Source organism: Sebastes fasciatus, chromosome 2 (assembly GCF_043250625.1).
Source record: "Sebastes fasciatus isolate fSebFas1 chromosome 2, fSebFas1.pri, whole genome shotgun sequence".
Classification (NCBI taxonomy): Eukaryota; Metazoa; Chordata; class Actinopteri; order Perciformes; family Sebastidae; genus Sebastes; species Sebastes fasciatus.
The window spans coordinates 28,710,433-28,734,340 of record NC_133796.1 but is presented as its reverse complement, the minus strand read 5'-3'; the positions used below and the strand labels follow the sequence as shown (position 1 = coordinate 28,734,340).

The following is a 23,908-nucleotide window of genomic DNA, read 5'->3' as shown; positions in this document are numbered from 1 at the left end:
CCGCGCTGACGCCCGGGCCAAATCACATTACACACTACAGCTTTGCACAACTGCCCCTATCAGATAAGCACATGATCAAAAGGAGTGGTAGTCAAGATAACTACATCCACTGAACACTGAGCTAAGATCCATTTTGATCTTGTTGCTAACAGCTGCTCACAATTCTATGCTTGCTTTTGTTTGTTTTTTTGTTGTCCATTAATACATGTAATTCTCCAGTTATGGCAGGGTATGATAACTGCTGGTCAGCCAGGATCCTCACAAGAGTAAGTATCAGAAAAAGAGCACTTAAATCCACAAAAACCCTCTCTTTAAGCAATAGATTCAGTATAGCATGTTATAGTAATGTTTTTTAATGGGTCTGTCATTCTCTGTTCCAGTATTAAGCCTTTCACCCAGCAAGCCTATCCCATCCAGCCAGTCACAACATCCATTTCAAGTAAGAATTCACCTTATGATTAAATAACTATCAAGGGAAAATGACCCAAAACGTACATCACACTTTATACAATCGCTAAATTTGAAAAGTTTGAAATTGGTTACTGGACAAAAGTCCAAAAGTCCATTGGACAAAAGTCCAATAACGTGCACATCATAGTAAAATGTGCAGACTATTTACTGTATTCAAGCTTGCTTCATCTCCACATTAACCTCGCACAGCAGCTGGATTATCGCAATGTCACAAGATCACGCAAGAATCGCGGTATCGAATGTCATAACAAAATCCATCTTGTCAGGCTTCAAATATTGCGTTTGTGTCCGGCTCGCCAGAACACGGACCAATCAGCGTCCTGTGAGGAGCTACTGACATGACTTAGGTGTGTGAGACCCGGTGAGACCATAGGCGAGGGTTCGTTCTAAACAACGATGGCGGCTCCTGAAGACGTTAGCGTAGCATCGGTTATATCAGAACTAGAGAGTATTTCTTCATTGAAAGAAAAGCAAAAAATGTCACTGAAGGCTATGTTTGTGGCCTTCAGTTAGTTTCTCTATTGTTAGTTTGATTTGATTTGACACATGTTTCATCCAATAACTTGCCATGTATTTTGTAGTGTCTGCTCTTTTCCAAACAGTTTCCAAGGACGGCTTCTCGGATGGTTCTGTAGAACAAACCGTCGGTACAAAGCATTTAAAAAACTCCTTCACTGTTAAATGTGATCTTTTAATTTTATTGTGAGAATTGGCAGATTGTCTGGCTGTAAAAATTAGGACAACGCGCTCAACTCACGATTACACTTTGAAGGATAAAAGGAAAGACTAGGACAGCACACCAATTTGACTTTTTAATATTGCCACTGTAAAACAAATGTGTTGATAGAGAAAGGGAGATAGTAGCAACAATAAAAGCAGGTTTTGATACTTTGAACCCACCTATCCAGATTATCCACCTTATCTACAGTGTAGCTCAGTGAATCTGTACCAAACAAAGATGTTTTCTTAAGTTTGTAGAATAAGAAAATATTTAATTCAAAATGGTATTTTGACAAAATGTAAACACAAAAAATTTTAATAATTTTTTTCTTCCATTGGACAAACAACTTGGGGACTGTGAAAACAAAAAACAAAAGATTTTCTCTTACCTAATGCCGGGCACACACTACACGAGAATCAAGCCGATTTTGGGCTTGATTCCTCCAGCCTGACGATGGTCAGGAAAGCCCCGATTTTTTGATGGTTCTAAAGATTATCCCTCCAGATATTCTTGTGGTGTGAGGTATGTTAAGAGTGTTTTTTACATCCCCGATCGGCTCGGAAGTCCATCCTGGCTGCACCGATTTCAAATCGCAAAAATGTTACTTTTTGTTTGCACACATCCGTTGCCCGTTCTGGGTTTAAATTTTATTGTTACTCCTTCCATCCCATGGATGGTAAACGGGGGAACGTAACAACGTTCGATATTTACGATTGCATATCCTGTTGTGTGTGTGTGGAACCCCGAGGACAGCCGATGACGCGGTCCCCATGGGAAAGAACGACAGCCAATTGAGAACCATGCTGAGTGAAGCGGAATAGCAACCACCGCCGTCCTGGTGGCCGCGGCTAATGCAAAATGCAACGCATAAAGTAGTAAAAACGTTTGTGAATTTTCAGGCAGTTCAACATCGCTAATTCTTCCTGCCCGTCGTCCGCCATGTTTGTTTACACTAAAGTCACGTTTGATTGCGAGATTTCCGTTTTCTTTAGTCGGGACTCTTGTTGTTCATGAATGAATCTGTTAGTGTGTGTTCTGCTGTTTTGGCCAAATCGTTGCTCACCACACACTATAGGAACAAACCTGTTGAATTGAACATAACATGTCGTTATGTGTGGGGTCTCTCACATTTTCAGCATCTGTTAAGATTTGAAAAATGTTTTAGTGTGGTCCATCCATTAGAGAAGAGCAAAAATAAGAAAACATTGTTGAATCCCAGAAATCAATGGGTATTAACAAAACATGAACAAACAACAAACAGTAATAAGAGCAAATCTGTTTCTGATTTTTATTTAGTAGGGACGATACAATTGAACATAGTTCCAATACAGGGCATGAAACTGATGCTGCACAGAGAGTTTATAGCTATTGATCATTTTCAACTCTTGTACCTAGTTGGACTTTTACATGTACAGTGTCATTAAAATATGCAGCTTTCTGTATGGTAAAATCACAATACACTACAAATATGGAAATACAATAAAATACACATACCACAATACACCAATACACCTTGGTGAATATATTATATATCACTTCCTGCATGAGGCCCAGTACCTCTAATATGACATAGTCGTATTTGTTACAGTGTCTTAAAATGAGCATATTCTTGCTGTACTGTAAGACAACCCACAGACGGAACGAATCTTTGATTATTCTGCTGTAACTGCAGGTTACGAGACCACAGCAGCTCCAGGTCCCACGGCACCAGCATGGCAGGGCCGCTCCATCGGTACATCTAAACTCCGACTGGTGGAGTTCTCCGCCTTCCTAGAGCAACAGAGAGACCCAGACTCAGTGAGTGGAGCGTCATACTAAAGCATGAAATACATCACTATCTCATGGTGTTCATTCCCACCTCTTATCATCCAGTCCTTTCCTCTGTGAATACACTGGGACATTTTCCCAGGCAGGGAGTCAGCTGAAGGGAGGCCAAAACAAGCTGAGAGGGGCGAAGCCTGGCCTGTAGGGACACACAGCATGAAAACCTGCAGATATAATGAAATAATCAGTTCCTTAAAAGGCATGCCAAAACTATATTTACGCTGCAGACTTCAGCTCAGCAAGACGATCCACAGACTCACCGAGTGTGAGTCGACAAATCAGCGGCTCCAAGTCTCACATTTCTTGTTTGTTTTAGCAATTTTTTAACGTTTGTCCACATTTTTCCTTTTGTTTTGGTATCACTACTGCATGACAACAGCCATTAATCTTATGTTCAGCTTGATGCTTGAAATTGTTGCATTTGCCCTGAAGGCTAGGAGAAGCTGCTCTGTGAGCTTTTAAACTGAAGTGAACGACGAGAGCAACGAACCTCTGAAAATCAAATGTTCCTCTCTGATTCGCTTCTCTTTCTGCTTTTTGCTATGCATCGTGGGTTTGCGGTTTAACGGACCACAAATTTTATCCAATTTGTATAATCCAAATATTCTCAGATGAAAAGTTGAAGGAATAGAGTAAACATGTTTTTTTTAATAAATCACTCACCTTTCATTCAATATTGTCAATTTAGTTTGATTTTAGTTGCCTTTGATGCAGAAATATTGCTTTTCATGTGAGTGAAGGCTGAACTACGCTCATCTACTGTTAGCTTTTGAGTAAATTCATTATTTTACTGTATGGGTCTGCCTCATTTATCACATAGGAAAGATCTATGTGGGTCAGATAGACTGAGATTTGTGGTTTCTCGGCTTTCTTTCCTGTAATAAAGTCACAATTTATAAGCTCATAGTATTTGGGTGAAGCAGTCTGGCATTCCCGACTTGGTTTAATACAAATGAGAGGATCAGTTTGTGTTTGGTTCTAGTGGAGCAGAATGATATTTCCTAATTTGTACATCATAAAACCACACAGACAGCCAGATAAAAAGCAATGTTGCATGTGGTTATCATCATGAGAGTGTATTGTTTCCGATCTAATTCTCGCTACGGCTTGTTTATTATGGTGGTTATTTTGTCAGAATTGACTTATTTTGTTTCAGTCAACCTTTCTGTGTTGATGGCTCTCTATTTTGATACGTTATAGACCGGGTTGGAAGGGCTACTTTAAAGGTGTTATCTGACACGTTACTAGTTACCTGTTAAAAATATCTAATAAATAACCGAATCCAAGTATCACAATATAAAAGTAATGTAATCTAACTACTTTACATTACTTTTGGATTTCCTCAATACCAGATATGCAAAGAAAGACATAAGAAAAGAAAAATGCTGGAGTTTCACCATATTTTTGTATGTAAAGCAGAAAAGAGGAACAACATCCCAGTACAGTGCAAGTTCTGCCTTCCAGCTGTGAAAATGCTGTCATCATCATCCAAGGACTCAAAACATTTGGCACATTAGTTACCGGATTTTAACTTGGAGCAGCAGCAGCACCCATATCAATGAAATTAAATGAAATTAACCTACATGCAAATTTCTAAGGCTTTACCGTGTGTTATTGTGTTATATAAATGTAATTTATGGTGCTGTTAGATTGCTGCTATAGCTGCTTAATTTTTTACTTTTGGACTGAGTCAAATGCAGAGACGACTGATCGCTGTGTTGCTCGGTGCAGCCCTACAAATTTCCCGGTTTGTCCAGTTTTATATTTGCCGGACCAGAAATGTGGAACGGTTCACTCATTCCCTACGAACCGTCTTTTCACGCTGGGATGCCTCTCAACAAAAACAAATAATCTTGATGAACTGGAAAGTGCGCAAAAAACATTCTGCTTTGTGATAACTTGCGCTGTACTATGATGTTGTTCTCCTTTTCTGCTTTACATACAAAGTAATGGTGAAATTTACACCCCGCGAAAGCATTTTTTTCCATTAACGGGATCCACACTGCCTACCTCCACCTGACGGCTCCCTCACTGATCTCATGTGCTGAAGTCTTGTAATGTCTGCACATCTGCATAGTATATCTTTCTTTATTTTAAATGTAGTTTAAAATTGTAATCCTGCTATTAATCCCCATTTTGACCAAATGTATCTGTAATCTGATTACATCTTTTGTTTCTGTAACTGTGAAGGAATACAGTTACCTTTTTGTGTATCCTAATTACGTAACTCTGTTTCATGTAATCCGTTACTCCCCAAGCCTGCTTACAGATCATTTTAGATACAACCTGAAATAGAGCATCATATTTTAAAGTGTTTCTAATACTATTTATTTACTCTTTCAGTACAACAAGCACCTATTTGTACATATCGGACAGACGAATCATTCCTACAGTGACGCCCTGCTGGAGTCTGTGGACATTCGTCAAATTTACGACAAATTCCCAGAAAAGAAAGGAGGACTGAAGGAGCTGTATGGAAAAGGTCCCCAGAACTCCTTCTTCCTTATAAAATTCTGGGTGAGTGTTGTATCATATACAATGTTACAGCTGGATTATGTATTAATATCATAGTGAAATGTTTGATGGCAGAATCAGTGACAGTCTGCTCAGGTTGGTCTGTAGTGATTGGGTGTAATCAGTCTACACAGAGAAGATTGCTCTCTTAATGTTTGCAGAATGTACTCTGCTATATTTGGACTTGCATAGCAGGAGAGCATTTGATCAAAGCACTCACTAATTCAATGTAATATCTCCAAACAAAGGAGTGACCTGGTTGCACTCCTAATGGCTGTTTAAACATTGCATGTATTTCCTCCCTGATGCAAAATGCTAACTAGCGGCAGCCAACAAAGTAGGACCGTGTGCTCTTGGACCAAGTCCCCTCAAATTCCTTTTGAAGTGACCGACCAATCTAAATTTCAAATGAAAGACAGAATCTGCACAATAATGAATGTATAACTGCTTTGCTTAATGAAGGAGGAGAATGTTGTAGGAGGATGTCTCCTCTTTTTGTGTCCGTAATGAACAGGATGTTCGGGGCATAGAAAGGCTGCCCTTCGGGAGCAGACCAGTTCAACCTTGTAAATCAGTCTTTTAACGTAACTTCATTTAATCCTCTTTAGAGTCTCGCTTCCAATATGGACACATTTACATTCTCATTCAGATGTGGCCGAGATCTTCTAATCCGATATGGGATATACAAGTATAATCTCGACAGCTTTTAATTAGACGATGACAAAGAATATTAACATTTTTAGATACCACATTTAATCCAGTTCCAAATTCTGACTTCCTCTAGTACAGATATTTCAATTTCATACTACATACTAACTGCATACAGTATGTACTATACTAATCTTTATAGTGTGTTGTCTTTTTAGTTTGTATTCAAGAAATAGGAGTTGGTAGAAACCAAAAACTAAAAGAGAGTTAATATTGGACTTATATTTATCAAACTGTTTTCTCCTGTTAACACGAACGCCAGAAACGCACCAAGCAGCGGTGAAGTTTCTGCGGCCCGGAGGTGTGTTCACGTCTTTCAGGCGGGAAGAAATTCTTTGTAACATAGGTCATCATGTCACAGGAGTCACAGGACTCTGTTAACTGATTGGCTGTGGGTCCTCTCTGACCGTAATTCACTGCCAAAAGATAAACTATTCCCAGCTTTTAGTTTGGCCGCACTTTGCCGCAGAATCAAACGCCAAAAACACATTAGAGCAGCGTCAAAGTGCGGCATGGGGTGAGCTACCATGCAGTGTCTATGGAAAGCTACGGCGACCGCTCCGAGCTCAGCGATCTGCAAATGTTGGAAATAGTTTAGGCGGCAAATTGTGGCCAGAGAATACCCGCAGCCAATCCGTAAACACATCCTGTGACTCCTGTGACGTGTTGACCTGTTTTACAAATAATTTCTTCCCACCGGAAACACATCAACACACCTCCTGGCCGCAGACAAATGTAATTATTGTGGCGAGCTGGTGTGTTTCCAGTATAACACTATATCAATCTCTAAGGTGATGACGTATGAATGTTGTTGTTTCTGCCCCCAAGTGGTGAAAAAAAACAGTTATTGATTAACAAAAAGAGCATTTATCTTCTTCAAAACATTGAGATAGATTTTTGTTTTCTGGAATATTCCGTGAGTTGTTTCACCATCATTTTTTAAAGTAGTAAGCAGCTCCTCTATCTCCTGTGTTCATGCATTGTGGGACAATAGTGTGCATCAATGGCACATTCAAAAATCAGGGGTTTAGAGGACTCTTAATATACTTCATTTTGTTAGGAGTAAAAAAAAAAAACAGCCTTAAATTGTCTTATTGCAGATATGTTGGTATATACTGTATGTCAGCCGAAAAAACAAGAAGCTGCAGAACAGAAATGCCAATAACTAGGAGACCATGTCTCCATGACAGTTTGTCCACCAGAGAGCGCTGACAAGCTTATTTCTCAACAAAAACAACTACTATGGATCAGATTTTGTTCTTGTTTTGGGGTTAATTGACATCGACACTTATTTTACAAGTTTCATTGATTGTGTTATGTTACAGATAATTCACATGAATGGGCCGTAAATATATTTGTTCTCTTTAATCCTTTGGATAATTAATTGTTTTGAATTGGTTGCTATATACACACAGACTTGTTGTTACTTGTTATATGAAATACCCAACAAAGGTTGCTGTAGCAAAACATAATTAGTTTAGTTGTATTTTAAGTGTTGCCTCTCCTGTACACCTGTCTGTATATATATATATATATATATATATATACTGTATACAGGTGTACAAAACTTACAAAAATATTAGTCACTTACCGTTGTCACTAATAGTATTTTATTTCACCATTTTATTTACCTCTCTTACCGTGGTTGCATGTGTTGTTTATTCCTATAAATTGAGTAAATACAAATATGAATTGCCCCTGAATAATCTATATTTTTTCTCTGGCTCCAGGCGGACTTGAACTGCAATATTCAAGATGATACTGGATCTTTCTACGGAGTCACGAGTCAGTACGAGAGCTCGGAGAACATGACCATTACGTGTTCAACAAAGGTCTGCTCCTTCGGCAAGCAGGTGGTCGAGAAAGTTGAGGTATGAACTCTTTTCATCCGGTGAATTAGAGCACACTATATACACTAGACTATACCTTTGTACTGTATATTTAGGTTACATGCTACTTTAATTAATACATTTTTTTTCTCTTTTTCCTCAGACTGAATATGCACGGTTTGAGAATGGGCGCTTTGTCTACCGGATAAGCCGGTCTCCCATGTGTGAATACATGATCAACTTCATCCATAAACTAAAACATCTGCCAGAGAAATATATGATGAACAGCGTGCTGGAGAACTTCACTATCTTATTGGTAATCACCACACTGACCTGAGAGGGCGAGATCCCTCTCCAGGACTCTCATTCCTCTTCTTCTTCGTCTCTTTGCTGTCGGGGTGTCTTGGTGGGCTGAGGGGGGGTTGACTGGGCTTTGAGATGAGTTCCTCTCGTTGTTCTTACATTGCTCTCATTCCACAGGGGATGAAACACAGCGTGCGGAGCCTCATTATCTGCAGGGGAAAAGGGAGGATAAGAGGGGGCAGGAACCCCTGTTATTAGCCATCACATGGGGTCTTAAAGAGTCATTCAGCGCTACGTAGAGAGCAAAAAAATACATAAAAAGACAGGCATGGATCTTTACGTGGGGGGTGTGCACACAAAATAACAACCAGGACCCAAAAGCATCTTGAGCTTAAAGATGTTCGTAAGATTTATAATGATCCTAACCTTAAAGGGATAGTTTGGGTGTTTTGAAGTGGGATTGTTTGAGGTACTTATCCATAGTCGGTGTATTACCTACAGTGGAAGACTGTCGGCATGCCCCCAGTTTGGAGAAACAGACAGGAGTTACCGCACGGAAGCAATGCAATGTACTGCTGTGGACGAGGCCGGCAGCAAAATGTATTTTAGCCACCTAAAAGAAAGGCTCACCTAAAAACAATTGATATCCGTTTAAGTGTACGCTATATTTAAAATATTTTCTGACAGGGAACTGAAAGTGAAACTTATCTTTACTGTTTTTGTTTGTTTGTTAGTTTCAGTTTTTCAGAAAAGTTTTCATATATTAAGTTTTAGTTTGTTTTTGTTAGGACCAGCTATAACGTCTCTGCTTTGGGAAATTGGAAATTCTTTTTACGTTTGAAGAAAAGCGCTTAAAAAAATGCTGCAAACATCTAAGACTAGTTGTTATCGGGAGAAAGGACCCTGAGCTTTTCTACACCTTTCTTTGCTGTTTTGAAAATATGGCAACTCTTTCAATACGTCTACTTCAGTACTATAAAGTGACTTTCTGTTCTGTTGCAGGTGGTGACGAATAGGGACACCCAGGAGACGCTGCTATGTATGGCGTGTGTGTTTGAGGTTTCAAACAGTGAGCACGGCGCCCAGCATCATATCTACAGACTGGTAAAAGAATGAATAGTCCCCCCCTCTTTTCATGGACTTACCAACCTCAAGACAAGTGGCAGTGCCTCTACCTGAAAGTCACACCTACAATGCTTTTTGGTCATGGTATCGGGTGAAGTCAGTTGTTATAAAATTTGTTTTAATATAAAGTGTTTGTTATTTGACTGCAGCTGTGAATTGCGGTACAGTTGTTTTATGTTTAAATACGGGAATTCTCGTTTAAAATATGTTGAGTTGGTCTCCGTTGGGTATAAATGTGGCCGTTTTTAAAGAATTTACTAGATTAATTTGGTAAATGGAAATATGTGTCGTCTTCTTCTGCTTTGTTATGTAGACTAAGAAAAAAAAAAAAAAGGATGCTGACCTTTTCTTTCAGCGGCCTGACGTGGTCTGTGTAATATGTTTGAGTGTGTTTCGTGTGTCTGTAATTCATAATTTGTGAGCGTACATACTGTAGATATACAGACATGCACCCACAGCCAATAGACTTTCCAAAGAAACTAAACTAACACAACACTACATAGACAATGGAAGCAAGCGGTTATGAATATTGCAGAATTACTGCTATTACTTTAAGGAAAACTCAGCTTTCAGTCGTATATTTATCCCTGTTGAAGCACTCCCAAGTCTTAGACACTAACAACAGAATGAATGCACTGTGAAAATACTGCAAACATTTTGCCTGCATCTGCTCCATAAACGTGGGAAGTTTTACCACCTGCTCAGCATTTCTGTGCTTTCTCTGTGACAACTGATAGGAGAAATTTTAGGTTTTAGACAGGTGAAAGTTCTGCGAAAAATTACTCAAAACAGACTCTCATCTTGTCCAAAAGCACTTTGCTCCCCTTCCTGGACTTGCCTTAGTGATGCTTACTTTTTTTCTGTTAGATCTGTGGTTTTAGAGCAACACTTTAAATAATCACAACACTATAAATCACATGTAGACAGCAGGCCTTGTTCAGTATGCTGTGACTTTGCCCCCCCTGAAAGACTCTCAGATTATCGTTCCCCTCTGGGATCGCGGTGTAAAAACTCCAGAGTGGTGCTGCCTTCACGTTCACACTATGTTCACATGTTTCTGTGGCCTACGCCGATCCCGAGCCTTAAACATGTTATAGCTGTGAGAACTCCAAAAGATGCCACTTAAACTGTGATCTCTCTACACGGGAAGACTCTTTATATGTTTGCATTGTGTAAGAAATTCACAATCCTATCTGCCAAAGTGTAGATGTACAGTGCCTTAGAATACACTCTAACATTACCCTTTGCTTTAAAATCAGTTTTGTGGATCAAACAGGCAAAAATAACTCACCGCTATATTACTTGGTACATCTTCACACCTGAGAAATTATGTTTCTTATAATTGGTACACTCCTAGAAATACAGTTTTTGTTGTCATGAAAAGGCACTTATGTTAAATTAAGTTTGCAAATTTAAACAGTTATAACACAGGTTATATTTTTCTCTAATGCTGTAATATGTTCCTAAAATATCAGCCATTTTTCTAAGAGTGTACTATAATCACAGACTGACTGCCTTTCCTGTCGTAAAAAGACCAAAAATAATGAGATACAGTCAATCATCTGTCCTGTCCTGCATGGTAGCAAGGAAGTGCCTTTGGTTTAAAACTCCCAGCTTCAAAAAGATCAAACAGAAATTAAAAATTAAATGTTGCTAGACCAAAAAAATTAGACATAAGTGAAACCAATCACCACATTGCCTTTTTAAAGGATTGTAATGGCAGCAGGAGGAAAGCTGGTAACCGGTAACATAAACAAATAAATGATACAGTATATTCATTTTTATCACATTGTAAATTGATTTCACAACTGACGTATTTGAATAAAACCTATTTCTTTGCTTGAGGTCAAAGACCTGCTGATAAGTACAGCCTCTGACTGCATGCAGGATGTCAACTCATCGGTATGAACACTGCAGCGGTTTGCTTCGTGCACACTTGCAGGTTCAAGTGTTAAAAAAAAAGAAGGTTTTTGGAAACATGGTTTCCTCTCTCCCGATGTGAAAGCATCACAATGTGACCTTTGATGATGCAGCAGACACAGCTGTGATGTCGACGACACAAACTCGTAATTTATCTTTCAGAACGAAAAGGGAACGTTTATTTAATAGTAATTCTACGCTACAAATTCTAAAATAACCGTTTTAATGCGGTTAAAAAAAACATGTTTGAGATGCTGTTTCAGAAACTAATTTTTCACAACTGTGTGGACGAGGCCGTCGAGGTTAATACTTTTCACCGTAAGGACCATAGCTACTCACTGTTTCTTACAAAAGCATATAATCATCTAAAGTATTTTAATGGAAGAAGCTCTAAATAATTGCAGACAATGTCTCTGGTGGATGCAGATAAAGTTCAATCAATCATTCAGTATTTTGCCACAGTCCTGTGGACACTGTGGAGTTTTAATAGGCTTTTTTGTTTCCTTATGTTTACCCTGTGTATCCGTTCACATTTATTGATTACTTAGTGAGATGTTTTCTTATTGTACTTGTATACAGTTGTACTTGGTTTTGTGATGACATCGTCTGTATAGTGCAAGCCCAATAAGATGGTAATGATGTTGCTGCTGCACTGCTGGTACATTTTGACATGTCGTTTCAACACTAAAACAGCAGGACTGATGCCTTCGATGGCACGAATGTTTGAAGAGAAAATGGACACATTTAAAAAAAAAAAAAAAAAAAAATTAAATAAAGTCGAGGAATCATGCTACAAACATATCAGCAGTTTAGCTCTTGTTATTTGTAATTCTGTCGAAAGAGTAGGTACTGGTACCTTTTTGTTTTATGACCATTTTCAGGTGGTGGCTTTAAAGTGATTTTTCACATTTAGCTCACATGTAGTTGTCATACACACATTTGGGTTTTGTGTGCAGACTTGTTTTTTTGTAAAAAGGTGCTTTGTACAAAATGATATATATCTTAGCTTTTCTTGGTACAGATGATGTGTGATATCTTTTCGTATCCAAGTGTTGGAGCAAAGGAGAGAAAAGAAGCTCTGCTATGTCTCTGTGTTCTGCATTATGGTCTTGTCTTTGCTCCGTAACAATTATGATGCCTTCTTGATAATAGTAGATATTTTGTAGCTTTCTAGATACTTTGTATGTATGCAATATTGAAGTTAAATAAATCTGAAAAGATATTGCCTTCTTTTGTTGTCACTTTTAGTTAAATATTTAACAGAATTATCATGTTGAAGTATTTACTAGTGTTACATGATTTTGTGTGCACTGAGGCACCATTTAACTCTTTAGCTGCAGAAACCTCCGATCAACAGTAGATGGAGCCTTTCACTTGCTTTATGTTTAACTGTCCATGTCCCTGTTTCACATGTAAGACAACAGATTTTAATGTACACCGCTGTAGTAACAAAAACCAGCACCAGAGGGAGACATTGTTTTAAAAAAGCAAACTCATTATGGTCTCCTTCCTTTTTAGTTCATGTTAAGGCACCAGTAAATATTATAAATACTATATATTGTGTAATTAAAGTGCCGACTTGAAAGCGAACCTTTGTCACTGTAATCAAAATATACTGAAAGCAGAAATAGTTAAGAGATCAAATACTAAAAGGCTCAACCAATAACTATTCCAACCCTTTGAACTACAGGTATCAGAGGAAATTATAAATATTAGCCTGTTTTCCTGTTTCTGGTTACAAACATTATTGATGAAAACAAACCAACAACATCAGTAACTTAGATTTGGTTGTTGTCAATTTAAAGCCCCTGTTTTAAAACAACTGTCAAGATAATTGGGGAATTGTATGATCTTGTTCCTGTGGTTTTGAAGTAAAGACTCTGTCCGTAATGGAGTTCACACAGGCAACATTTACACTGACAAATGTGATCATTACTTCTGGTCCAGAGTCAGGTGAACTGGCTCAAAACCGAAAGTCTTTCTGCAGGGTATTTGAAGAAATACTTGACAGAGTTAAATAATAAGTGTAGCCCATGGACTAAGAGAAAACTGAATAGCTTTTGGAGAGCATAGCACCACCATGTGGTCATTTATAACACACTTCACACTTTGAGTAAAAACTCCTGAACACAAACAAAATTATTTATTCTGGATTCTGTAGTTCAAGGTCGTCTTATGTGCACATACGTGTGCTAAACTGAGTGATCTGACGCATTTTTATGGCATTTTACCCTTAAGTGGCACTATAACAAGTGAAGCCAACACATCTGGATCGCCCCCTGGTGGCTGGCTGCAGTATAGGTCACAAATATCACCCCTCCATGCGGGTGGGACATGGGCCACATTAAAAAGTCATTTTAGGTAGTTCTTATCACGCTGATGTAAGTTCAAGTGTTCATTTTTGTGATAAGTTTGGTTTTAATTCGTTATTTGATGCTATAAAAAGGTGCGATTGGTCCGGGCGGGTGACCTCAATACTGCGGCTCCACTGCCCGATCACTATTGCGCAGACTCTGGCTCCAAATGACATAAAAATTTCAAGAGGGCAGCTCCTGTATCCGTGATATTTTGGCTTCACTTCTGTACAGCGGGAGGAAGTGGAGAGGTGTTGTTCAACTTTATATAAAGTCTATGGCCATAACTCAGAGGTCATGAGTCTGACTTGATTGGATTTTTTTTTAACATTATCCTCGTATGAAGCCATAATAGACCCAGAATATAAAGTATTTTCCCAAATGTCATCAATGTATCTTGAGTCGGTTATCTTCTTCAAAAACATTTTTTGTTATAGGTTACCTGCCTATCTACCTGTCTGTGTGCACTTTGCCCGTGCACTCATTGGGCATTATCGGAGTCTTGAACAAGCTGCTAGGTTGACAGTTGTGAGTATCAACAATAGCCATGTTCGTTGTTTACGTTCATTATGATGATAGTGGGGGAGTGTCTTTTGAGGGAGGCCTGAAACAACAGTCAGTGGCGACTTTCTCGCTAGATTTAGCGACTTTTAGAGCTAATGCTGCTACTTTCATTGGAAAAGAGTTGTCAACACTGGGCTGGGTTTTTCAAATGGATAATTTTTCAACTCTAATGTAGGGCTACTCTTGCTAGTTTCTTAAGATTACCAACCCTAGCTTTAATTTTAGGTGCCCATATTTTATTTTTCCACTTCCACTTTGTTTTATGTATTTAATTTATTTAATTGACTGTTTTTCTTATTGAGTATGATATTTGATTCATTCTCCTCTCTTCCCTAACTTGCTGCCTGTGGTGCTGATTCGTTTTAATTTAGTTTTTCTGTCATAAAGCACTTTATAAAATTGTTTTAAAAGGTGCTATATAAAGTTTATTATGATAAGGCGATAGGCCCTTTTCACAGGAACTAAAAAATATCACTTTAACGCAGCTTAAAAAAAAATATTTTCTATAATCTAAATTATCTCGACTGCCACTTGAGGCAATAATATGCAGCTTTAGTAGAAAGCTACCTTTTCTACCTTATTGAATTGTTATGTTCCTTTATTTTTTAGTGTATAATAATAACACAGTACACAATTTATAAAATGGGATCAAATACTTATCAATAAAAGCAATATAATAAAAAAAACTAATTAAAAGACAAATCAAACCCAAAAAAATCAAATGATTTGCAAGCAACAAACTTTTAAAGACGCCAGCCCATAAAAATGTTTCTTTTTTTTGCTCAAAGTCTTTTTATTGGTATTCTGTACAAAATCCAATAAATAATTGTATAAACAAATTATATATTATATATATATATTATTTTTTTTAAATGTGGTACAGACTCAGCTGACCGGACAACATCAAGTGTTGTTTTGTCCACTCAGTTAAATCTGAATAAATTAACCCCAATAAATCATTTTTGGACCATAACTATTTTGATGATGTTTTAACACTGAGGTTTAAACAGTGCGGTGACCATATAAGACATTTAAGCCTATACATAACCCTTTTGTGGATCCAATAAACCATCCTAAACCGCCAACATGCCACACAGAGAACAGCATCATGTTACTCTAGCTGGTAGTGGAGGTCATGTGACCACAGCAGAGCAGAGGCAGTCTGGTGAGGACTCAGCTTTACGCACCAGAAGAGTTTCCTTCACTTGGCCTCATAGTGCGCAGCAGAAGGACCAACAACTCTTCATGGAGCTGCAGACCTTCAGCTCCATCTGGAACTTCTCACATGCGTCTGGCACACACAGAGGAGATATGGAGTATGGACACAGATGAGGATTTAAATCTATTTTAAGAACAACTTTTTTTCTTATTTCTGCTTATTCGTGATGGAGTCAGAGGAGAGTAAGATCTCAGTGTGGGTGTGCCGAGAGGAGAAGCTCGTCTTCGGCTTGTCGAAGCGCACAGCCTGCTCTGATGTTGTCAAGGTGCTTCTGGAGGACCAGGACGCACAGCAGCACCACGGACTCTCCACAGCTTCTTACTTCATCGTGGAGAAATGGAGAGGCTTCGAGAGGATTTTACCCAACAAAACCAAGCTTTTACGCCTCTGGGTGGCGTGGGGAGACGAGCAGAGCAACGTGAAGTTCGTGTTGGTGAAAAGCGACGCGTCTTTAGCGGTGAACCACGGAGCCAGGAGCGCAGAGGCTCGGGTGGTCCTTAGCAACAAACACTGCGTCACCAAGGCGACCCCACTGTCTCCCGTTGCCATGGGAGGCATCCCACCTGAGAAACAGCGACGGGTCGTCCGGAAAGCCTTCAGAAAGTTGGAGAAGATCAACAAAAAGAAGAAGAGAGCGCATCAACAGAGAGACGCGTCCTCCTCCTCTGCTGCGGAGAAGATGGAAACTTTGGTCCATGTTGTGATTTCTCAGGATCATACAATCCGCCAGCAGCTCCAGAGGATCACAGAGCTGGACGCAGACATCGACAGCTGCGAGGTGAAGATGCATCATGACAGGATGAAAACACACGGGGTGAATTATGTGCAGGACACGTATTTAGTGGAGACTGAACGAGATGGAGACGAAGAAGTGTGTTCAGTTGAGACTCTTGTTAACTTTGAGGAGTACGTCCTGCGGTGTGAGGAGGTGGTGAGACTACAAGAGGAGCTATGGGAGCAGGAGGCTCTTATGGAGATCTTCACGGTGCAGATGCAGGAGGAGCTGAACCACCGCTGGATGCAGAGGAGGAGGAGAGAGGAGCTCTCCATCTCCAGCTCACCATCCCTCCCATGTGGCACAGAGGAGGCAGCGTCAGAGTCAGAAAACCAAAAGCGTTTGGAAGAAGAAGAAGAGAGGATCAGGACACAGCTAGATGCGAGTTTGTACATCGGTCTGCGCCTCAACACGGATTTAGAGGCTATTAGGAGCGATTTAGAGCTGAGCCAGGAGATTTGCGCGGAGAGGGAGAAGGAGATGAGGGATTTGCTGGAGAAAGTGAACACTTTGGACATACAGGAAGGGACAGAGAGATGTGATAAGATGATGGGGATGATGACGAGCACTTTGGAGAGGAAGAGTGAGTGGGTGGAGCAGGCCAGGGGTCTGTCCAAAGCTCACAGTGTGAACGACGACGACGACTCAGACACTGGCTTAAGTTCTCTGCACAGTCAGGACTCAGACATCAGCCAGCCTGTGTGGGAGTCTCTGGTTTAGCATTTGATCATCTTACTGTTCATCAACTACAAAAAGAGGGAACTTCCACTGCCTCAGGGATCATAGTTACTCTGGCGTAAACATGGACTTGTGTTTTTTTTTATAAATAATCTTTGTATGGCATCATAATCCTCACATATTCCTATATTTTTATAACATCCTTCTTAAACTGGTTTAAGAACAACTACAGTCCTTATTTGTTGGGCTAATAACTGTTAATCTCATCAAGAAAGTTGTTTTGACGTAAAAATAAATGCAGTTTTGGAAGCTTGAGTTAATTTTGTTCCTCTTTTCTCGTTGCAATGACCCCGAAAACTGCAAATCCGCAGGGTACAAAGTTAAGAAATGACACAAGATGAAAGTATGAAATATGCCCAAATCACTCTTTGGTAAAAGCAGATAATTTCCACAACATCTGCCATGTTAACACACACAGCTCAGCGACAGTAGCCAAAACACAAAGTCAGAGGATTATTCTGCAGATTGTGAGCAACATCTCAGCCTTCACTGTGACCCAAACACTGAGTGATAAAGGAAACATCTTTGCTGTGAATCATAAAGTCAATAATAGCTGAAGTCAAAACAGAGGCTTTCAAGCAGAACTGACCTCAGACAGATGAGACAGACTGTCTGATAGAGACACACTACGAGAGCTTTATTCCCCAGATGGTTATGTGTCTTAATGCAGAATGATTACTGTTGAACTATATCTAGAGAAAATCATCTCACAGCTGAACCTCTTGTTCTTTTTGTTTGGGACACATTTTATCTGCCAGCTGCTAAAAAAAGAAGAGGCTTCACCCTTCACCCTTCATTTCCCTGAATAATAACAGAATATAATGGTTTAGGTCTGTGATGTCGTATGAATCCACTGCACAGTCCGCCTGCCTTTTCCTAAGTTTGACACACTGGCAACAGGAAGGGGCAGCTGTGCTGGTGGGGTGAAAACAAACTCTTCAAATCCAAAATTAATCCGAAAAAAACATTTACGTCAGCTTAGCAATTATGTGTTTGGAGGTTTTGTTCAGACCACTTTGTTACTTTACAATCGATTTGCCGAAAGAATATGTTATATTTGATAATACGTTTTGTGAGGTCTTTTGATTCTTCTTTCCCTTCACTCCCTCTTATTCCTGACATCCGTTCGTTTTTTGAAACATTTCTAGAAGACGAATGATTCAGTTTTACAGCCAAGAATAAAAAGACATTGCTGTCTGTATCAACAAACCAGCCTTCATGTACTGGTAGTTAACTGAAAGGCTTCTTCAGTAGTCATTATGGAGATTATATTGTGGCCCAGACAGTGAATATCATTGACCTCCAAGGACACCGGTAACCAAGGATGTCAGATCGGTATTGGCGCTGATAGCAGATCAGCCATTGGCCATGATGAGACAGATCCACATTAAATACAGTTTCTTTGTCAATGTCATTTATAGAAATAACTATTTTCACTATTACATTCATTCAGTCACAGCAGACCTCCAACTAAATTTCTAGTACCACAGCCTCCCTGGCTTCATGTTACTTTACATAAAAATGATTCCAATGTGTTCCACACAGTGTACAGATTTTAAATGTGGGAAAAAGAGAGCCATGCTATAGGACCAGTACTCAGCAGCTGCTCTTAGTTAATGTCGGCTATTGTATCAGGAGAGAACATTTTGGATCGGTGCTTCCCTATTAAAGGAGCAGTGTAACATTTTGAGGGATCTATTAGTCGAAATGGAATATAACATTCATAACTATGTTTTCATCAGTGTATAATCACCTGAAATTAAGAATGGTTGTGTTTTCATTAGTTTAGAATGAGCCCTTCATATCTACATAGGGTCCTCTTCACGGAGTCCGCCATGTTGCTCCGCAATGTTTCCACAGTAGCCCAGAATGGACAAACCAAACACTGGCTTTAGAGAGAATCTTTCACGTTTTTACGTGACCTGAAGGCCACCGTAGTTCTCCGACAGGCTTGTACAAAACCGTTGTACTGCCAGCCGCCGTCTGACGTCCGTTGCTCCTAAAGTAGTGTTATTATTGTAAGGATGGCCACTGAGCGAGGTGACCAACGTTACCAGAGGTTTGCACACGGTTGGCTCACATTTCCACAGTCATGGAAAGGGAGGAGTGAACGGAAGGGTACTCAGTTGGTTACAATCTTCAAGCACATCAATAGATGCCACCAAATCCTACACACTGTCCCTTTAATAACTTAAAATCCTGGCCATGCGTTTGTAATTATTGCTGCATACATAGTTTACAGTCTAATGCAGTCTGTCAAAGATGTCTGGCAGACAGTATTGTTTTCATACTGTATGATATTCATTAGCCTACACATACTTCACGTTCTAGTGTTGTTGTGTTCCAAAAATGTGCTCCTAAGTTTTACAGAAACTGGTTAATTTCTAAATCAGGTAATCAGAGCCCTCCATAAGTTATTCAGTGTGATTTCAGCTTTGTATCATGAAATGTGGTAGACTTGCTTTTCTTGTATTATACTGCTATAATTGGCTGAACTGCACACATACCAACACTGTGGCCTCCAGATGACAAAGTTCTGAGTTTGATTTGTAGCCCTGAAACATCGTCCAAGGCCTGTTTACATGACCAAAAATGCTCTGTTTATATTCAGTATACAGCGTGTGACCTCCCTGCTGCAGAAAAACACCTTCCATCTGGAGTTCAAACAGAAAATATGACACTACTGGTCATTCCTGAATTCATCTACTGTCAGAAAAAAAGTTTCTAGGCTCGGCGCTAAAGAATAACAAACATTAAAACAGCATTAGAAAGAGTATTGAGTTTCCACCTTTGATAAAAACGCCCATGTGCTGCTTTATACCTGAATACACAGTGATACACAAGACAACTCTAAAGTGTACGTTACTCCCTCCCTACCTACTTAATAGGTGTATTGAATTATACAGGAAGAATAAAAGATGTTTCTCAGCATATACAGTGACTGAGTAAAGAAACTGTTACATAACTCTCAGATCTGTGTGAATATTGGAGGATCATTTGTAAAATCTATGTTCCCAGTGTACCGTGTTACACAGCGATGTGGGTTTGGCATCGTTTAGTATCACAATGAGACAAATATATATATATATATTCTAAAAAAACGTCATCTTGGGCAACATTTTTCATCATTTTCTGACATTTTATAGACCAAACAACTAATCGAGAAAGTAATCGACAGATTAATCAACAATGAAAATAATCGCTAGTTGCAGCCCGAGTCTCCAACGAACAGTTAACTATGAAATAGTCAGTAAGGGGAAGTTAAACCTCGTACTGGTATTTCAGGTGAATGTTGTTTATTAAAAGGGATGCACCTTAAGTTTAAAGTAAAGTAAAGAGCTCTTGGAAGGAGTGGGGCCAAAATGTCCTCAGTTTACCAAAAACTGTTGAGGTCTCAAACTCAAATTGGTCCTCACAAAGATATAGAAGAACAAGAGCACCCACACACATACAAGCCGTCTTAAGTGTCTTTGTATTTAGGGCAGCATCATTGTCAAACAAGGGGAAGTACTGTGTTACACGCCCTTTGACTGACTGGCAGCCTTCCTGCCTTTTGACACACATCAGCACTCTCCTCTCTCATGTGGCTCTCTTTTCATTTTCCACTTTGTTACACAGAGGAACATAAATTATCCTGACCTGAACCTTCATCTCACATGTGACAAATGTGACATTACAGTATTGTCAGAGGAAAACATGAGCACATTCCTTGTCTTTTGTTTCAGTCTGTGTGGAGTGTTTCCCACATCGCTGAACGCTGGGGGTTGCATTAATGTCTATGTGGAGTGTCCCCAGACCTCTGGAGCCACTTGAGAAGAAATCCAGGAATCTGAAGTGTCTTTCTCTAGAGCTTTTCGCTGAGCTGGCATGATTAAACAGACAAAAGGTTTTGAGGAATGTCAAGTCATAGTTTTGAGCATTTTTCTGGTATGCAGTCGGAGCTTCCTGCAGCCTGTCTGATCGCCTCTTTGTGTCAGTTATCATACGAGTATATCCCCCCAAAAATTCTGTCTTTTATTACCACTTGCTGGCATGTGCATAAACATGTACAACTCACATCCTTGTGCACGCTAACAAAAACATGTCAGGCCCTAACAAAGAAAAGGTCACAGTCTTTGTTCTGGGGTCATCACGGGGTTCTCAGGTCACATTATCAGAGGTTAAAGTTACTGAAGCATCGCTGCCATCTGACTCCTTCTGCCGCGAGGGTCATTAAGGTGAACAGTAGGGAGGTAGGAGACGGTGAAGGAAGCACACTTTAAGCAGCAGGACGTCCCAATGCTGGCTCTTCACGGACAGAGCAGAGGGTTTCATGTGGTGGTACGAGAGCAGCAGGAGACCAGAGGTCTCTGCACGGCCACTAAATCATTATGTCACCTCAGCTAACTCCATGAAGAGCTGTGAGACTCTCTCCGTGCATCAACTCTGTCTAAATGAGGCAATGACATCCTGAAGAATATCCTTTCACATGTCAGCAGGTGGTGTGTTTACACAAATGCTGGTAATTCAATTATAACATGATTAGGGAAATACTCTGATGAGTTATCGTAGCAGCAGGTCAAAATCAAAGGAAGCATTTTAAGGGACCTGGGTTACTGCTCCACAGAGATTAATCTGAATCCAAAGAAATCAGAGTTTTTTAATGCAACCAGATGCCAAACAGAGGCATGGCTCACAATGGCAGAAGAACAGCGGTGGTGAAACAGCAATCATGTTACAGTCTATGGTGCCAAGTATAAGTTACTGTAACTGTAAAATGTACTGAAAGGGCCTCCTGGTGACCTACTGGTTAAGACTCAACGGTTCTAATGTTATGTTAACAGCACATGAAGAGAGCGAGATGTTACTTTACGTACAGCTTTGTAAGCTTAGCGTTAGCTGGTATCGGTTACGTCGTTGTGTTGGATGAACTAGCAGAGAAGAGTTGTGGTTTCGAGTACCGAATGGCGCGAAAGTCGGTCGGAATCGCAGGAGTCAGAGGGCAGTGGAAACGCAGCCCGTTCTCATTCCCAGGGCGTCAAATACAGAGGCCTTGTCACGGCCGTCAGTATTTGATACCGCCACACACAGCACCCTTTGGCGCCTGTATGAGACACACCAGGCTTTCCATTACCTACAAAGTAAATCCATCCGCATCAACAGTAAACGCACAGAGAAAGTTTGCCGGGAAAGTTGTGACATAGTTTAAAGAGCGAAAAGACACACTGATGGATGGAGGGAAGGTGGATGGATCCAACAACACAAGGCTTTCATCCAGGAGACCGCTGTTTGTGTCCTGTGTGTTAAGTATCACTTTCACGTTACAATCAGCTGTTCACTTGTGTCCCGTGTTCACAACGTTCAGTTTCATTTTCACTGTATAATTGTAGTAGTTTTAAACCCTACCATGTTGTTTTTTTCCTAAACCTAACTGACGCCAAGGGTAACTATACTGGTTTTGATGCCAAAAATATACTGACGGCAAGGGGCGTGACAAAGCCCCACTCATATGTGATGTGTAGGGATGAGGTGTTGGCCCTACATGTTGTCATATCTGTTTTTCTTGGAATGTTTTAGAGTGCTAACAGAGAGACAGCAGCTGCTACCTATTTGTGTTTAAGACACAAATCATATTTGCTGTTACAAGGTCATGCTTATTGGGATTTACCCAAGCCTGTTATGTACATTGTTAACTACAGTACATTTCTGAAAATGGTGCAAACGAAAACTTCAGCTTTCATTGGGGGGAGGGGCGGGGGGGATTTTTGTTGGATGGACAAATTTGGTCCACAAGCCACCATTTGCCTACCACTGCCTACTAAGTCTATCAACCCTTTGATAGGTTAAGATGAATGCTATTTTGAAAAGTTGGATGTCACATGTTGGGTGTTTTGTATTTACAGTCATATACATATTATCATCTATTAGGGTTAACATGTCTTTTGCATAAACTATTCTCAAAAGATGATGCGGTAATGTTGTTTTGTATATCTAGAATTTATGTTGATTTGTAAATCTGACTTATGACTAGTCAGACTTGCAAACACGACTAATTTGATGGACAGGAACAAACCCCTCCTGTTGAAGGGAAGATAGCTGTGAATGAAGCATAATGTTCTGGAGAAAATGCAACAGTATATCCAATCAAAGCAAATTTACACACACATTGTGTTAAAAACATTTACAGTTTCTGCTGGTTTTATGTGAACTTTCAACTTTTAAGACAGCCTCAAATGTGTTATGCACAAATATGCCTCTGGTATGCTGAAATATGTCAACATTACATCAAACTACATCTAATTAATGACATTGAAATGTATTATTTTTCCCTATTGTCCGGGAAAAATTCCTTGCACGTCAAGAAATGAAATGAACTTCTTTTAATGGCACAATTTACGAGAGGTCTCTAATCCCAGGAATGTGTCACTCTGTGTTCCTGTTGTTCCTTTGTTCGGCCTCACAGAGTGATCTGCCATGAAGTCACTAATGAAGGTATTGACTCGAGAGCCAGGACTTCAATACCAGTGCTGAGGTGTGAGCAACTCAGAGAGCACTTGTCCTGCTGCTAACAGACTGGGGCCGCCAGTGTGCGCTCATTAGACCTCATTGTGCTGGTGGCAGGTGTGTTAATCCTGTCAGGCCGGGTGCTGACCCCGGGACCTCGCCTGTGGGATACTGTACAACCTCTTTCCGACCATCTCAAGGCCTGTCACCTCCTGTAGGAGCTGACGCAGCCCAGATCTGTCACCAACAGGCTCATTACCCTCCAATAACCGTCTTCAGAGGAGCTAAATCACAACTAGTGGAGCGACAGAGAGTGTAGGGCGATCTTATGCTAGTCTTTGTTTACCAAAACTGGTGTCA

At 40.0% G+C, this 23,908-nt stretch overlaps 2 protein-coding genes across 9 annotated transcripts in view; both read left to right on the top strand.

Annotated features, from left to right (window-relative positions):
• Positions 1–12,637, top strand: part of tead1b (TEA domain family member 1b) — a 58,316-nt gene extending 45,679 nt beyond the window's left edge. For all 8 annotated transcript variants that reach the window (XM_074617398.1, XM_074617391.1, XM_074617385.1 and 5 more), the window contains 7 exons: positions 220–266; positions 381–439; positions 2,865–2,989; positions 5,360–5,533; positions 7,969–8,109; positions 8,231–8,383; positions 9,373–12,637. In XM_074617398.1, coding sequence (XP_074473499.1) covers positions 220–266; positions 381–439; positions 2,865–2,989; positions 5,360–5,533; positions 7,969–8,109; positions 8,231–8,383; positions 9,373–9,486 — 813 coding nt within the window. In that variant the 3' untranslated portion in view covers positions 9,487–12,637. The remainder of the gene's footprint in view (positions 1–219; positions 267–380; positions 440–2,864; positions 2,990–5,359; positions 5,534–7,968; positions 8,110–8,230; positions 8,384–9,372) is intronic.
• Positions 12,638–14,032: 1,395 nt separating this feature from the next.
• On the top strand, positions 14,033–17,314 carry rassf10b (Ras association domain family member 10b). Its single transcript, XM_074617332.1, has one exon. It carries the CDS (start codon positions 15,719–15,721, stop codon positions 17,045–17,047), a length of 1,329 nt encoding a protein of 442 aa, XP_074473433.1. The 5' UTR covers positions 14,033–15,718; the 3' UTR covers positions 17,048–17,314.
• Positions 17,315–23,908: the final 6,594 nt, after the last annotated feature.

Coding starts and splice junctions, on each gene's coding strand:
- rassf10b (XM_074617332.1), top strand. CDS start 15,719: ATGGAGTCAGAGGAGAGTAAGATCTCAGTGTGGGTGTGCCGAGAGGAG.